This window comes from Tetrahymena thermophila (assembly GCF_000189635.1).
Source record: "Tetrahymena thermophila SB210 genomic scaffold scf_8254582, whole genome shotgun sequence".
NCBI classification, from domain to species: domain Eukaryota; phylum Ciliophora; class Oligohymenophorea; order Hymenostomatida; family Tetrahymenidae; genus Tetrahymena; species Tetrahymena thermophila.
This window is the reverse complement of record NW_002476353.1, coordinates 854,700-870,789: the sequence shown is the minus strand read 5'-3', so window position 1 is coordinate 870,789 and position 16,090 is coordinate 854,700. Positions and strand designations below refer to the sequence as shown.

Here is a 16,090-nt window from a genome sequence, read left to right as displayed (position 1 = left end):
TCTCTATCGATTAGAGCCTATTTGTAACTGATTATCTTTTTAGTAACTTTGAAGGTATTAATTATAAATACTAACTTCATACCAAATTTAATTTTATAATTGACTTATTAATTTTAAAAAAGTTGATCGCAGGATGTAATAAACAATTATACATGAAATCTAGAAAATGGGAAAATCTTAAAAAAAGTAGTTATTGAGAAGAGATGATCTCAAATTTTACTTATCTTCGAATTGTTTAGAGTATCCAAAAAGAGAAAAATAAGTTTTTATATAAGAGTAAATGTCAATAAATATTTTTATCAATTTTAAAACTAAATAAATTTAATAAATTAGTGTTATAGATTATATTGATGTAAAACTGATAAGAGAAATAGAGAAACTGTGGGTTTTATTTAAAGAACAAGAAATAAACTTCATTACAAAAGAAAAAGCTATTGAATTAGTATAGATCTTGATTAAAAAATATAGTAATTAATTAATTTATTTATTAAATATATTTTCTAAATTAATGATCAATTTAAACATTTTAAATTTGTATCAAAATAGATGTTAAATATTCAGATGTGAATGAAAAAATTGAATAATATTTAAATAAACTATACAAACATGTTTTTTTAGAAGACTTTATTGCCCTAATTATTTAAATTGGAAGAGACCATAATTTTTAATCGAAAAAAGAAATTGAGTAAAAATAAAATTGCCGATGCTCTATATTTTGACCTAATAGTTGGCACCTTATTTTACACCAACTAAGATGCTGTTTTTACTATTTATTCTATTTATAGCTATATTTTTATTTTAATTTTCTTTTATATGTGTTGTTATATTTTCTCAAAAATAAATTATAATTACATTGCTTAAAAAATTATTTTTTTCTTCGATATATGTTTTAACTTCACTTTTTTGGTTTTAATTTTATAATGTCTAAATCATTATTAAAAATAGAAAAAAAAGATAGATTATATTATTATTTTATAATAGAAATCTTCATACCAACTAAGATATAAATTCTTTTAAATAAAATTTATTTTTTTTGCTGATTATTTGAAATAAATCTTTAAAAGTAAAATTTTTAATTTTAAAAATATTTAAAATAAATTTGGCTAATTTTTATATAAAATTTTTATTTATAAAGTAACCCAAATTTTAATTTTCTTTTTAACTTTTAAAAAGAAAATGAAAGGAAATGAGTAAATAAAATAATTGAGGTTATTTGAAATACCTAGAGATATTATTTTTTTTCTAACAAAGTGATCGATCATATTACATTACATTTAAGTTAGTGGTAAGTTTTTGTGAAATAAAGCAAACATAATTTTTGATAAGATTAATAAATAATAATTATTAAAATAATTAACAAAATCTGAAAAAACATAAAAAGGAAAAGACTAAAAAATTTAATTGATGAATAAATCTGAATAAATTACAGAAACTCAAGCTGAGATACATGAATTAAAACATTTTATACATGAATCCTACTAGCAAGTTAATTTGCATTTTAAATGTGATGATACATACTATATCAATTTCGATGAATGTATGTTTGTGATTGATTATCTGTTTAGTATTTACTAAGGTATGCATTTTTATTAGATTAAATTTTTTCTATATTGTCGTTTTTTTTAAAAAACAAAATAATAACTTTTAAAAAGTCGACTCTGCCTACAAATAATAGATTGTAGAACACATTAAGGGTATAAAATTTTAAGAGAAACATTCAACTATAAAAAGAGATAAATTTATAGTGTATCTCTTACAAGTTTTCAAAGGGTTAGTAAAAAGGGAATAAAATATTACTATGGAAGAGTAAGAATATATTTAAATTATTTATACATTATTTTAAATAGCTCTATAAAAATTATAGTTTAATTGTATATATTGACACTAAATTAATTATGGAAATCGAAGATTATTGGGATAGATTGAAAGAGAATGATTAAACATTTATTAGTAAAGATGAATGCATTAGATTAATAAAAGATGTTCTCTAGAAATTTGGTAATTTATTTGCTCATAAATTTAATTAATTTAGCTTTTTATTCGTAAAATAGATATTGATTATTCAAAAGTTAGTGAGTTAGTTGATTGGGATTTAAAAGAAATTCACAAATTTGTTTTCTTTCAAGATTTTCTTTCAATTGTCCTTTAAATTGCTAAACAACAACATCTTTAACATAAAAAATACCATGATAAGTAAGCCTGTAGTTGCTAAATATTTTGATAAGCATACCAAATTATGATGAATAAAAAATACTATTATATACGATTATCATATCTGAATTCCATCCATATCTCTTTCACCTCTAATAGTCAAACCATTATAAAGTGGACTTAACCAAAATAAAATTTAAGCAAAATTTAAATGCACACTAATAAAATTATATTTTCTTTAACTTTAGATTAAAATATTTCTTGTAATTAATATTATAAAAAGTAAAAAGAATTGCTATTTTCAATTCTTAAATGCTATATTTTTGTATATGAATTAAAAAATTGTATTAATTTAAATTTATAAGTAAGAATATATTCAATTTTATAAAACTTCAAGCAATTATATGATTATTTAAAATTATTATTTATTAATCTAAACACAAAGATAAAATAATTTCTTTAACTTTAATTTTCAAAAATATAAATTATAATTTTTTTTATAGTCAACAAAATATTACTTTTAAGGCTGTTACTTAGTCTTTAGCAAGTGATATATATTAATAAACATCTTGAGATTATGAAACAAATTAATTTACTTGCCTTTAAAATTAATTAATAATTTTGTTGCTTATTTGGTTTAATATAAAGAATAATTAAATGAAAATAGATCTAAAAGTAGAGGTAATTGTTATTTAATTATTATGGTTTGTTTGTTTTGTATTTTCTTATTTCCATTTTGAAATAAAATTTAAGTGATTTAGTAAAATAGATTAAAAGCATATATATTTTCCTTGATAAAGTTATTTAATGTCAGGTTTTCTATTTATGAATATAGAAACATTTATTAATTTAATTATTAGTTGCTATTTTATTGAATAAAAAAATACATAAAAATTCTTGAAATTAATTGTAAAAAATATCCATTAAATTATTTTTATAGAAAAAATAATTGCTAGTAAATATTTATAAATCTATATTATATTAGATAATCTCATACTATTACCAAATTTGTCTTAAAATTAATTATATTTTCAGTAAAAATGCTCATTATGTAAATTTAGATACAGCCAGCCTAATTAATTAAAAACATTTTTGGATTTTTTATGGCTATTATAATTAAATCTAATGATAAGTAGTTATTATAAATCTTGTTGACATTCAAATAAACAAATTTCAATAAATTCTAGAATAAACAATTGTGTTTTCTTCTTTTTTGTTATGCATTTCAATAAATGGAGGATTTAAAATAATGATTTTTTTATGCTAAAATTTATTTTTAAATTTTATCTAAAATTTTATCGTTTCTAAAAAAATAGCTTATCAGTTTAACCCTGTTAAATGCCATATAAATTTTTTATTTTCTAATTAATAACAAAAACGACTCAATATATCAATTATTTTTAATTTTAAAGAATTATTAATTTCTAAGTGTTTAGTTAATTTAAAGTGCTATTCTTAGAATATTTTTATAATTTTTAATATTAGATAATTTAATATTCAAAATAACTTAATAGTTTAAACGCTTTTAATGCTTAAACTTAAAAATGCTTAAGATTTTACTTTTGTTTTTTATATATTTAAGATTTATTTAACATGTGTTAATATATTTATATCCAGTAATAACATATTTTTATTAAAAACGATAAGATTTAAAGCTGGTTAGTAAATCGATAAAAAGGATGCAATCTATTTATATAATTTTGGAAATCTACTTAGATTAATATAATAATAAATTAAAATAAACATTTATAATAAATATTAAGAGATGGAATTATCTGATGAACAATAAACTAATACACGTACTATTAGTAAAAGTATATACTCGGCATATGAACTAGTAAATAAAAACTATAAGGATCATGATTTTACCTATATTTCTATTGACCAGACTTTATTTGTTACAGATTATGTTTTCAGTAATTTTGAAGGTAAAAATATTTTACAATATTTGCTGTTTGTAAAAATATTATAATTATAAAAAGTTGATAAAAAAATGCAATAAACAATCATAAAATAAATCAAATAAATGGGGAAGACTAAAAAAAAATAATTAATAAAAAGAGAAGATCTCAAAATTTATTTGTCTTAAATATGTATGGGATGCCGTAAAAGATAATAAACTGTAGGAATTGATGAGTAATAAATACATTTTTATCCTAAAAAATTATTTTAATTTAAAAACTTAACATAATAAATAGTGTTGTAAATCATATCGGCATGGATTTGGTCTTGGAAATAGAAAATATGTGGATTTAGTTCAAAGAACAAGAAATATACTTTATAACCAAAGAAAAAACTATAGAAATTGTAAAGAGCATCATTTAAAGATACAGTAACTAATATATAAATTAATTAATATACTTATCAAATAAATTATTTATTTTACAAAACTTTCAAATTAATTTTAAAATAATTTTAATTTAATAAATAAATATAGAAATCGATTATTCCAAAGTTAGTAATATAGTTGAAAAAAATTTGAATTCACTTTATAAACATGTTTTCGTAGAAGACTTTATTTCATTAATCACTTAAATTGGAAAAGAGCATGATCTGCGCTAAAAGAAAGTGAAAATATAAAAATAAAATTGTGGATGCACAATTTTTTGATTCAGCAAACTAAATAATTAGTTTTTATTTTATTAATAACTTCTACTGGTACTACTTACTCTAGTTATAATTATAAATAAATTATTAAAATGTTATATTAAATATATCTTAATATTATAAAACTATTCTTTTTTGTTTTATTTCTTCTGTAAAATGTTAAATTTTTAATAAGTCAAAATAATCTGAGTAAAACTTAATTTCAATTCTTTAATAATAATTAAAATATTCAAACTAAAAATCAAAAAAAAAAAAATTAGTAAGTAAGAGAAATGCATTTCATATTTGATCATTAATCAATCAATTATGTTTACCTCCATTTCCTTCCTGATAATTTTTAAAAGAAAGAAAAAAATTTATAACTTAACATAAAATGTTGTCATATTTTTTAAAAAGTTGTCTTCATTCCTTTAAAACCATAAACTTAAGGGATCATGGGATTTTCATATATAGAGAATGATAAATTTTATTTAATTATTTAAGTTTATTTTTATTAATATAGTTTTTCTTTGTTAAAATTTTATTTTTATAAAATACCAATTTAAATTTATTTTTTAAATTAATTTACCATAATTTTTTTAAAAAAGTATCATGGCTGGCTAAAGAAAATATTAGCCATAAGTAAAATGAAACAGAATTTTTGAATGGCATCTTGCTATACTATAAGTTACTTTCTATGAAATATATGTAGTTTTTTATGTATAATAATATTGATATATATTATAAGTAAAACTTATTGCATAAAATATTATTAATTATCATTTTATATTTGCTTTTTCACAATGGTTATTGTAAATCAGTGTAATGCTGTTCTAGTTTGCTATATAATTCACTTGTAAGTTAAAGTATATTCTTTTAATATTCATTATCCAAATTTTCAACAAAATTTCTTTAGATAGTTGAAAAGAGTTCATCGAAATGCTTTTATGATATTTTACCATTCAAGGGAAAATTTAATAATTTTATACAGTTATTGCTTGATTTTTTATCATTAGTTTCTTATTATTATTTTTCAATTGTTTTTATTAAATCTTTATTTGTTTCTTCTAATTGTTTTATAAAACTGTTGTTTTCTTTAATATTCTTAAGATATTGTTTATTTTTTTTTTAGTACTCCTCTAGAGTTTATTTATATGATTCAATCTCATTATCATAATTTGAATTTTAATCACTTACATTCTAAATAAGTTATTAAAGTGAGTTTATTACTTCTACTTTTTCTTAAATTTAGATATCTTTGCTTCTTATTTGGTTTTCTAGTTTTTCTATTTCCTCTTATAATTCAAAAGATTATTACTATTTATTTAGATTACCTATAAAATTTTCTATTTATTCTTATTATGGATTATATTTAAATTCTTAAAACAATTTATTTTACTTTTTCAAAGGATTAAGTTTTTAAAAAATCATTTCTACAATTTATTTTTTGTCATTTTCATCTAAATTTAATTCCTACTGTATATCTTACTCATATGATTTATAAACAACTAATAATTATTTTAGAGTTTATTTGTTTAACTTAATAATATTTTAATAGCAAGTTAAATCTAAATCCTTAATTTCCTAATATAGTCTGAAGTAATTAGTTTATTCTAAATCATATATGAATTTCATATCAATTTATTTCTGAATCGCTAATAATATTTTATTGGCCTAATTAATTATATTATTTTATATCTATTATGGTTTTTATAAAAGCTGGATTTTTTCAGCAATTTCATTTATTGGGATAATATTATGGTTTTTATTATTATCAATATGGTCTATTCGACAGTAGAGACACATTATTTCACATTCGCACTCCTCATCTAAGCAAATTTGATCTTTATTCGAGGCATAGTGGCCTTTTATTGGGCATTAATTTAAGAAAACTTAATCCATATATAAATTCACTTTTTTTAATTAACTTTTCTAAGATTAAAAAATTTTTTTTCATTGGAAAATTAAATATCTACTCAATTTAAATATTAATATTAGAATATTAAATAATTATTAGAATATTCATAGGAAATTAAATTACTTTTCTTTATAAATCCAAAATTTAATTATGATTGGAAAACTCATTAAAATAGAAATTATTAAATTATTATATTTTATTAAGTATTAATTTTATTTAAATGAAAATAAAAACATTTTTATTTAAATTAAAAAAATAAACCAAATAAATAAAAAAAATTAATCTTAAAGAAAAATTAAAAAAAATATTTTTTTGCTAAATAAACCTAATAAATTTAATATTTTATAAATCTTTATGAATTTTAAATATTTAATGAATAAATAATCAAGAAATAGGAGAAAAATGTGAAAATAGTTAGATTTTTTAATACTTAAAAATAATTGATTTAGTTTAACATAATATATAAAATTAAAAAAAATATTTTTTTGCTAAATAAACCTAATAAATTTAATATTTTATAAATCTTTATGAATTTTAAATATTTAATGAATAAATAATCAAGAAATAGGAGAAAAATGTGAAAATAGTTAGATTTTTTAATACTTAAAAATAATTGATTTAGTTTAACATAATATATTAAGCTTTGAGATATATAAAATTTTGTTCTATTAATTAATGCAAATAATGTAGGTAAGATAATTATATTTATTTGATTTTCTATCAAATGCGTTCAGTAAGAAATTAATTTTGGTATTTAATTCTCTGGTTGAATTGAAAAAAATATAAAGATTTATAGTTTTTTTAAAATATAATATTTGAGCAAAGATTTTACTAAACCACAAAATAAATATACAAAATAATAACAATAATATAAAAAGCAATTTGCATTAAATAAAGTGATATTAATAAACAAATTTAGGTCTTTCTACTTTTAATTAATATTACAAATTATATAAATCTCTTAACAAGAGCACATAATTTTTCCTAGAAACAACAAAAGGTTAGGCATAAATAATGATGAATTTTGATGAGAATAAATATTAAAACTTGAAGTAAATTTTATAGGGAAATGAGGTGAATCATTTTCATACAGATTAATACAAGCTTCACCCAGATAAACAGAAAAGCAAAGTTCGTCTCATTATTAATGATAGTAAAGAAAGATGTGATTCAGAAGAAATTATTGGAAATAATTATGATTCTGGCTTAATGAACGAAAAAACAAGAATTAGTGAACACAAAAGTTTAAAATAACTTAGTTCAACAAAAAGCAAGTTAAATCAAAATAGTAGTTCCCATATATTCGACTTAGGTGATGATACTACATCAACGCTCGAATAATAAAGAAATAAAAAATCATTAAGCTAAAATAAATACCAATAGTTTATTAAAAATGTTAATCATATTTCAAAAAAGATAAATTTTTCACACACTGATACATAAGTAACACCTGTAGGTAGTGCAACAGGTTTATTTAAGGCTAAATTATCGAATGAGCTAAGATAAATTTCCTAACAATCCTCAAGAAAGTTAAGTGATAAATTAAAAGGCAATTATAGTGTAAGAGGGCTAAACCAAACAGGGACACTATTCAATAAGTAGTTCCATCATCAATAAAATTTAACATAGGTATCAAATAATACAAATAGCAGCTAATCGCCTATGAAAAAAGTTTTTAAAGATAAATTGACAATAAATACAGAGTCCTCTGTTCAGATAAAGAGCTTGAAAAATATTCCTTCCCCTAAAACATTAAGAGAAGGAGTACATAAGTTAGTATCACCACAATTCAAATCACCTTAGGCTGAAAAGCGAGCAAGCCTAATAATTTCGGTAAATGGGGCTTAAAGAATGTCAAAAGTTTTAGCTACTGAAAATAACATTACAATAAAAGATAAAAACATCTCTAGTAACTAGAATAATATCAAAAGAGAATCATAGCCCAATAAAATGCTGCTTGATCCCAGCTAATCCTAGCAATTTTTTCATTCAAGGTAAAAATCATAGAAAACGTTTGCTACAGTAAATACTTTTAACAACTTGAACTTCAATTCCTATCAACAACTGCCAGAATTAAATAGAGAAGAGATGATTGAGAATTTTAAAACTACTTTAAATCTGATTGACACAAACGAAATGAAAAAGTATGATTTTAATGGAGCAACAAACAACTATGAAAAATAAAAAGAATAAAAGAAAAGTGATAAACCTTGCATTTTCAAACCAAACATACGTAAGAGAGATTTAGTTATATTTTAAAATTATTGTTCATTAAAGAATAATTATTAAGTTATTACTTGATATTAAATTTCAAGTAGCACAAAATAAAAGATTAATTAAATCTTAATTTTTTAAGTTTTTCTTCTTGATGTAATAATTAATTAATTATTATTTCCTGGTTAAACAAAAAGAAACTAATTTTTAATGATTTATTTACAGATTTTACTAACATTTTATGTAAATGAATAATATCCTCAAACTATTAAAATCAGTAAGGTCTTTTCGAAATAGTAAATAAGAAATCATATAAAATTTTATTAAACAGCTATACTTGTTACTTTTCAAAGCCTTTAAAATACTATTTAATTTTAAGATAATTTAATTTGAGATAAATAAAATATATTTATTTATTTGTAAATTTATTTAAATATAGCTTCAAATGAACAAGTGCTTAAGGTGGGAAAAACAAACTACTTATATCTCGGAGTAAATGATTTTACTTATTTTTGTATTAGAGTAAAAGGATAGTAAAGTCCTCTAAGAGTGAAGATAAGCCAAGATAGGATTTTAAATTACAAAATTATGGTGAGTAAAGAATTTCCAACTCCTAATTAGTTTAATTGTGATTATAACCTTTAGGGCAATACTTTTTCTTTTGAATCAGATAATAATAGTGGATACTTTACTCATTAAGATTATTTCTATTTTTCAATATATTCTAATGATGAAGCTATTATAAAGCTGACTGTTACTTTTGGAACTGTCTATGAAAGCTTCAAAACTATGAGAGAATATAGAGATATTAACTAAGCAAATTAAAATACTTCTGAAGTCTAAACGAACAAATAAGAAATTAAATTATCTTGCTATGCTCTCTCTAATGATTAATTGAAACAAGAAGTTAAGTATATACTCGAAAAGAGGAGAAGGAAATTAGGAATGACTGGTCCCGAACAAAATATTTTAAAGAAAAACATTGAAAGTTTAAAAGAAGAAAACATGCTAGAAATGACTTAAAAAAAGAAAAATTTTCTGGAAACAAAAAAATAAAAAATAGTACAAGCACAAGCCATAAAAAACTATTTGTTTGAAAATCATATTCACCACTTAGCTTAACTTCAAGAAGAAAAAGTAACTTCATTAATTTATCACATCAAAATTTAAATTAATCACAATATATTTAGGAAAGAGTAAAGCAAGAAAAAATATTAAAACAATTTATAGAAATCAAGCAATTCAAGAAAAAGACTTTTGATTTCATATGGCTGACAACCATATACATGGTATTAGCAACTAAAAAATTGGCAGTTAAGCTATAAAAACACAAAGAAAGATAGAGACTTATGAGAGACATGGCTTTTTCACTTCTTCGTCCATTTTTCAGATATAAAACAAAAGCAAGAAAGGTAATTAATATTTTTGTTATAAATGTTAAGTAAATTTTAATTTAATGCTTTTAACAGATAGGAGGATAAAATATATTTGTAAGAGCTGTTTTAGATTCTAAGTACGTTGTAGACTCTTATGTCTAAGTAAAAAAGAAAAAAGTCAAAGCAGAAGCATAAAAGGCTTTGATTTATGTACTAAGATAGAATGCATAAAGACATGAGAGCATACAAAGGATTTTAACATATATTTCTTCAAGCAAAAAAATAATTAAAAAGTTTATCATTTATCATCAAAGAATAATTAACTTCAAAAAGCTTTTGTATAGATTCTGGGAGAAATACTATTTAGAGGCAATTGGTGACGTTATTGAAGTAAAAATAGATTAAGCTACACTTAAAAACTCTTCTCTCACAAAAAGAGTCATTCAAAATGTTTATCAGTCATTTAATCACATAGACTACAAAAGATTGGCTCTTTAAAAATATTTTGATTAAATAATGATCAACTATAAGTAAAAAATAAAAGAATAAATTAAAACTCACTCTACTTCTATATACTTGACCTAGCAATAGTCATCATAAAGCATCCAAGAAGTAATACTATTTAAAAAAAATATTTTTAACTGAATTTAATTATTTATTTATTTAGAAAAAGGAAATAGAAATCAATAGCTCTGCTAGTATTTAGTTAAACATCAAAGATAAAGGTGCTTAATAAACTAAATCAAGTTTTAATATTAACATAAAAGAAAATCAAGAATTAAATGAAGAGCAGAAAGTAGATGATAAAAAATAGTAACAAAATGGTGTTTTAAATAATAATATTTAAGGAAATAAATTGTTTGTCTTACCAACCTATGAAAAATTTAAAGATATCTTATACGAAGCAGTATAACTCATTTGTGCACAATATCCAGATTTATAGAAAAAAATAACTATCAAGTATCAGCCTATTTGAAAATTGTTATAAAAACATACTTTACTAAAATAAAATTTAAATTATTTAATTGTATTAAATTTAATTGACTTTTATGTTATTTTTTTATAGTATATACTTAGTCTTTAAAAAATTAAAAAAATTTACATAAAATGTTTAAATTTACTATTTTACAAATAATAAAAAATTTTTAATTATTTTTATTTTTAGTTTTATAAAGAATTTAAATTGTAAATAATTATATTTGTAACATTTAAGATTAGTGAAAAGATTATGCAATATTTTAATTTTTATACTAAATTATTTATAAAAATCATTTAATTAAAACGAGATGACCATCTTGGCATCCACCAATGATTCCATCATCATCCAACTTTGCTATAGTTAGCATATTAACATATGTTGAAAAGTTCATAATTGCAGAAATATTTTTTATAGCTTCTCCTTTAATGGAAGTAACTTTATCTAGCATTTCATTGCTTCCACTTTATTCTGTTTCATTTAACTTAGCTTCGAATTCAAATTTGAAAATTTTAATGTTTTGTTCTACTCCAAGAACACAGAACATATCGTCTGATAATTCAATCATATCAACTACATTAGAGAACTCATCTCTGAATTACTATATATTCATTAGGTAAAATTAAATTTAATTGAAATTTATAATCTAATAAAATGTACGTGGATAAGAGTTAAGTCTTGTAAGTTCCATAGCATGATGATTCCTTATTCATCAACAGAAACCAAAGTATTCAATCCTTTCAAATACTTAAGGAGTTGTACTTTATTTGTGTGACCATTCAATGCTTAAACAACTTTCAAGTCTTCCCATATTTTAATTTTTCCATCTTCTCCACCACATGTAACAAACTTATTCAAGCCAATTTGTTCTATGCTGTATATTGATCCTTGATGAGGATCTAATTAAGTTGTCAAGGGCTCATCTTGGCTCAAGCTCCAAATACAAATACTTTTATCCATACCTCCTGAAACAAATCTATCTTCGCTTATAGATTTTAATGCTAAGATTGGTTCATTGTGTCCACTAAATTATTTGACAACTGTACCTATTGAATTTTTATTTAATTTATAATTTTAATAAGCTTTTAGTGGAAATTAAAAGGATTTAAATTTGTATCCTTAATATAAATCAAAGAATATTTGCTACCTTTTTGAACATCATAAACATAAATCTTGTAATCTGAAGAAGATATAACAACTAGGTCTTCTCCCATAGTATCAGCTTGTATAATTTTACTGCTGTGCTTAATTGTCTTTTAAATTGCAAAGGTTTAATCATATACGTGCATATTTGTATCATCTGAAAAACTCAATAGCCTGTTGTTTGTTAAGGTAAGAACTTTACGGATTGCTCCATTGTGACTGGGTTAATTTTCATTAACTTTTACAACTTTTTAAGTGAAATTTTCTAGATTAAAATAATTTGGAATGTTGGCTTAAAATGTTGTTGAAAAATTTTGAATTTATTCAAAAACTTCATTAAAATAATTTTTAATGTTTCCTAAATGATCCTTGAATTGAGTGCAAATCATTTAACGCTTTGATTTTTCCTTTTCAATTGTTGTTTCCATGAACTAACTTTAGTTAAAGAGCTACAATGAGAGTTCACTGAGTTCATCTTCACAGAATAAAAACTTGCAAAATAATAGTCTGTTTGAAAGTAGCTTAACTTTTGAATTGAATTCATTTAAAGTACGACTGCTAAAATTATGTTCAATCAATCTAATTTGCTTTTGAATTGAAGACTCGAGATCATCTATCTAAGCCTTAATACTGCTTCTAATCTCAGTGAATAAGCTTTCAGTTGAGCTTCTGATTTCAGAAATTTACTAAAGTTCTTTATACTTAGTTTGTCTTTCAGGGCATCTTTTTTTAACTACATTTTCATACTCAATTAGTTTTTTAACCTGATGGCTTCCATGAGGAGTATCTAAAAAGCAATCACCACATCCGAACTTAACTTTTTCTGTACAATTTGGATCAATGCAGTACCAGTTAGGTCTTTGAGTTGGGTGATGAATACAATTTTTTTATTTGCTAGGAAGACTTTCGTTGTTAGTTTAATCCATATTATTTTCTTGCTTTCTTACTTATTTATATGTTTTATTTACTTTTTTTATATTAATAATTGATTAATTTTTTTTATTAAAATTGAATATATATGTATTAATTTTTCTAATTATACTCTTAAAGGATATTTTCTGATAACATTTGATATCTTAAATGTTTAGATGCAGCTTAATCTTCTAAATTTTATATCCACAAGTATTTGGTAATCAATTAATTTAGATGAATTTTATATTTTAATTTCTCATTTAAAAAATATCACTCAACTAATTTTAATTTGTGGTGAAAAGGGGTCTCATCTTTTTTTCACTTATCAGAATATTTTCATTTTTAATTATTTTACTATTGCAAATTTATATTTTAGTAAAATTTTTTATTAATTTGTTTTATTTTTTAATTTGCTTAATTTTTTTAAAATAAATAATAATAATCTAATTTTTTTATTTATTTGTTTGTTCATTCATCATTTGTTTGTTTATTTATTCATTCACTTATTTTTGTTTGCTTAATCAGTGCAATTTAAATTTTTATTTTATAAAAATAATTTCTAAATAGAATAATTTTGTGTTCAAAAAAAAAAATTTTTATTTACAAATTGATAAATTTATTAAATGGTAATTATTTTAAAAATGAAAGATATAAATAAAGTTATTTATTTATTTTAATTAGCTAATTTTTATCCACCAATCAATTATTTTTTCAGGTAACTATGCAAATATTATATGTAAATTATTAATTTATATTCTTGATACTCTAATAAAAATATGGCTATAAAGTTGATAATTAAATAATAAATTTAATAAAGGGTTGCTCAATGAAGATTAAATATAATTGAATATATTTAATGAATTAGTATGCAAATATTTCAATAAGAATATTATTGCATACTTAATAAATTTAATTAACTACAAACACATTAACTTAAGAAAATAAAAAACTATCTATGAATACCTCATTGTATGGTAACTTTTGCCAGTCACCAATAGCTAAGCAGTATACCTAGGCTAGTAGATTAAATAGTTCTTTGATAGAATTCAGAAAATCTAATTCTAGTACATAGCCAGATGAATTAGAATACTACAGTGCACCTAAAAATTATACTTCAAGTATTAAAAATAATTTAAAAATAGATTAATTTAAAACCATTTTTTTCATATAATAAAACTTAGGAGTCCCTAAAAAAGATATGTATCCAAGCCATTATGGGGGCGAATTATAAACTAAAATTACAGGTTTTACATAAATACGCTCTTAATGATGATTAATTGAATTAAATTAAACAATAGGAACATATAATACCATGGAAAGTAGTTTTTATAAATATATTAGAAGTATCAGCAACTAGTAGAAAATTTATGACGAAAATACATAAAAAAATGAAGAAAAAATGATAAAATTGGATTAGATGATTAAAAAATGTTAAAATAATAAACTCGCTCAGCTTGAAAAAAGACAAAAAAAGGCAAAAGGCTTTATCTAACATTCCAGTGATACAAAAGCAAAATATATAGAAGTATAAATTATTAACTAAAAATACAAATTTGATAATCAAAACTATTTAAATATAACTAAGTTAACTTAAGACATGCTACAGTTGCAGAAGAAACAAATTCAAGATTTGAAAAATAATCAATTAGAGTATATTAAAAAAAAGGAGGAGAAGCAGTTAGCTCAGTTTGCAATTAGAATACCTCAAGATTAAAGAATATCTTATATTAGAATGAGGAATAGAGTTTAGGAAGAAAATGTAAAATATAAAAATTAACAACAAGAAAAATGTAGCTCATAAATTATTTAATTAAATGAAGTATGAATTAGACCAAAATGAAAAGGATGGAGAAAAATTAGAAGAAAAGCTTTCAATTGCAGAATAAAGATATGAACAAATTATGAAAGATAAAAAACAAAAACTGCAGAAATCGAATGAAAAATTTGATAAAATAAAGAAACAAGCAGAGATTAAGAGTTAAAATATGGTTGAATACTATATAAATAAATTTGCAAAAACAATGGATAACAGCAATAAACACTAAGTAAATAATTATAAATTTATAAAGCAGTTTAATAAATTACTTTATATAGTAATAAGCTAATTAATAGCTCGAGAAGACCTTGGTTAAGAAAAAGCAGGTAGATTTAGAAAAAATTAGCTAAAATAGGGAAAATAAAGATATTATGAATTCAACTTTTACAGATAAGTTGCATAATTGCAGTTGCACTTCAAAAGCCGTATTATTTTAATTTGTTATACTAATCTTTATCTTAGTATACTTAATTTTAATTTTTCGAATAGAATTCTCCTCGTAAATACTTTAGACTCAGCAGCAGAATGAGTGTTGATGAAAAAATGCTTTAAGTTAATCTGAATAAATAAATGTTAAGAGAAGCAAGAGTAATCTTTACAAAAATAGTTACTATTTAATTTTTAAAATTAACAAAAAATAAAAATAAAATTAGGAACAACATAATCAGGAAATATTAGAAAAACACACATAGTATTCTTTAACTAATAGTATAAGTAGAACTGTGGGCTCTACTATGAATAATTTTAGAAGGAGAGCTATGTTTTTAACAAAGGAGGATTATAAAATAAAATCTTGATTTTTATTAAAAATAAATTTATTCATTCATTCACCAACTATTTATTATTTTTCTCATATTTATTTTGTAATCTTTATTAAGAATTATAAAATATATAATTCATATCCTTCAAAAAGTGTTTTATCTTTGCAGCAAGTCAATTTAAATAAATTATTAGAAAACAAATTTTATTTGTGTAGTTAATATTTTGAATCTAAAGAT

The 16,090-nt window shown here is 21.2% G+C and overlaps 6 protein-coding genes across 6 annotated transcripts; 4 read left to right on the top strand and 2 right to left on the bottom strand. All coding sequences in view use genetic code 6, as the record gives it.

The window, feature by feature from the left end:
• Positions 1–1,404: 1,404 nt before the first annotated feature.
• TTHERM_000133609 (hypothetical protein) lies at positions 1,405–2,221 on the top strand (the record flags this gene model as incomplete). Its single annotated transcript, XM_012798530.1, has 4 exons — positions 1,405–1,576; positions 1,653–1,806; positions 1,865–1,998; positions 2,052–2,221. The coding sequence occupies 4 exons, from the start codon at positions 1,405–1,407 to the stop codon at positions 2,219–2,221; spliced, it is 630 nt and encodes a 209-aa protein (XP_012653984.1).
• Positions 2,222–3,916: 1,695 nt separating this feature from the next.
• Positions 3,917–4,761, top strand: TTHERM_000133608 (hypothetical protein; the record flags this gene model as incomplete). Its single annotated transcript, XM_012798529.1, has 4 exons — positions 3,917–4,079; positions 4,134–4,287; positions 4,350–4,483; positions 4,589–4,761. The coding sequence occupies 4 exons, from the start codon at positions 3,917–3,919 to the stop codon at positions 4,759–4,761; spliced, it is 624 nt and encodes a 207-aa protein (XP_012653983.1).
• Positions 4,762–5,535: 774 nt separating this feature from the next.
• On the bottom strand, positions 5,536–6,639 carry TTHERM_00133620 (hypothetical protein; the record flags this gene model as incomplete). The annotated part of the gene is made up of 1 exon (XM_001019641.1): positions 5,536–6,639. The coding sequence occupies one exon, from the start codon at positions 6,637–6,639 to the stop codon at positions 5,536–5,538; it is 1,104 nt and encodes a 367-aa protein (XP_001019641.1).
• A 1,030-nt stretch (positions 6,640–7,669) lies between these two features.
• On the top strand, positions 7,670–11,221 carry TTHERM_00133630 (hypothetical protein; the record flags this gene model as incomplete). Its single annotated transcript, XM_001019642.1, has 5 exons — positions 7,670–8,888; positions 9,309–10,006; positions 10,060–10,281; positions 10,339–10,857; positions 10,913–11,221. 5 exons carry the CDS (start codon positions 7,670–7,672, stop codon positions 11,219–11,221), a joined length of 2,967 nt encoding a protein of 988 aa, XP_001019642.1.
• Positions 11,222–11,513: 292 nt separating this feature from the next.
• Positions 11,514–13,290, bottom strand: TTHERM_00133640 (WD domain, G-beta repeat protein; the record flags this gene model as incomplete). The annotated part of the gene is made up of 3 exons (XM_001019643.1): positions 11,514–11,822; positions 11,882–12,267; positions 12,369–13,290. 3 exons carry the CDS (start codon positions 13,288–13,290, stop codon positions 11,514–11,516), a joined length of 1,617 nt encoding a protein of 538 aa, XP_001019643.1.
• Positions 13,291–14,132: 842 nt separating this feature from the next.
• On the top strand, positions 14,133–15,889 carry TTHERM_00133650 (hypothetical protein; the record flags this gene model as incomplete). Its single annotated transcript, XM_001019644.2, has 8 exons — positions 14,133–14,394; positions 14,458–14,520; positions 14,575–14,801; positions 14,862–15,035; positions 15,097–15,321; positions 15,371–15,517; positions 15,582–15,680; positions 15,746–15,889. The coding sequence occupies 8 exons, from the start codon at positions 14,133–14,135 to the stop codon at positions 15,887–15,889; spliced, it is 1,341 nt and encodes a 446-aa protein (XP_001019644.2).
• Positions 15,890–16,090: the final 201 nt, after the last annotated feature.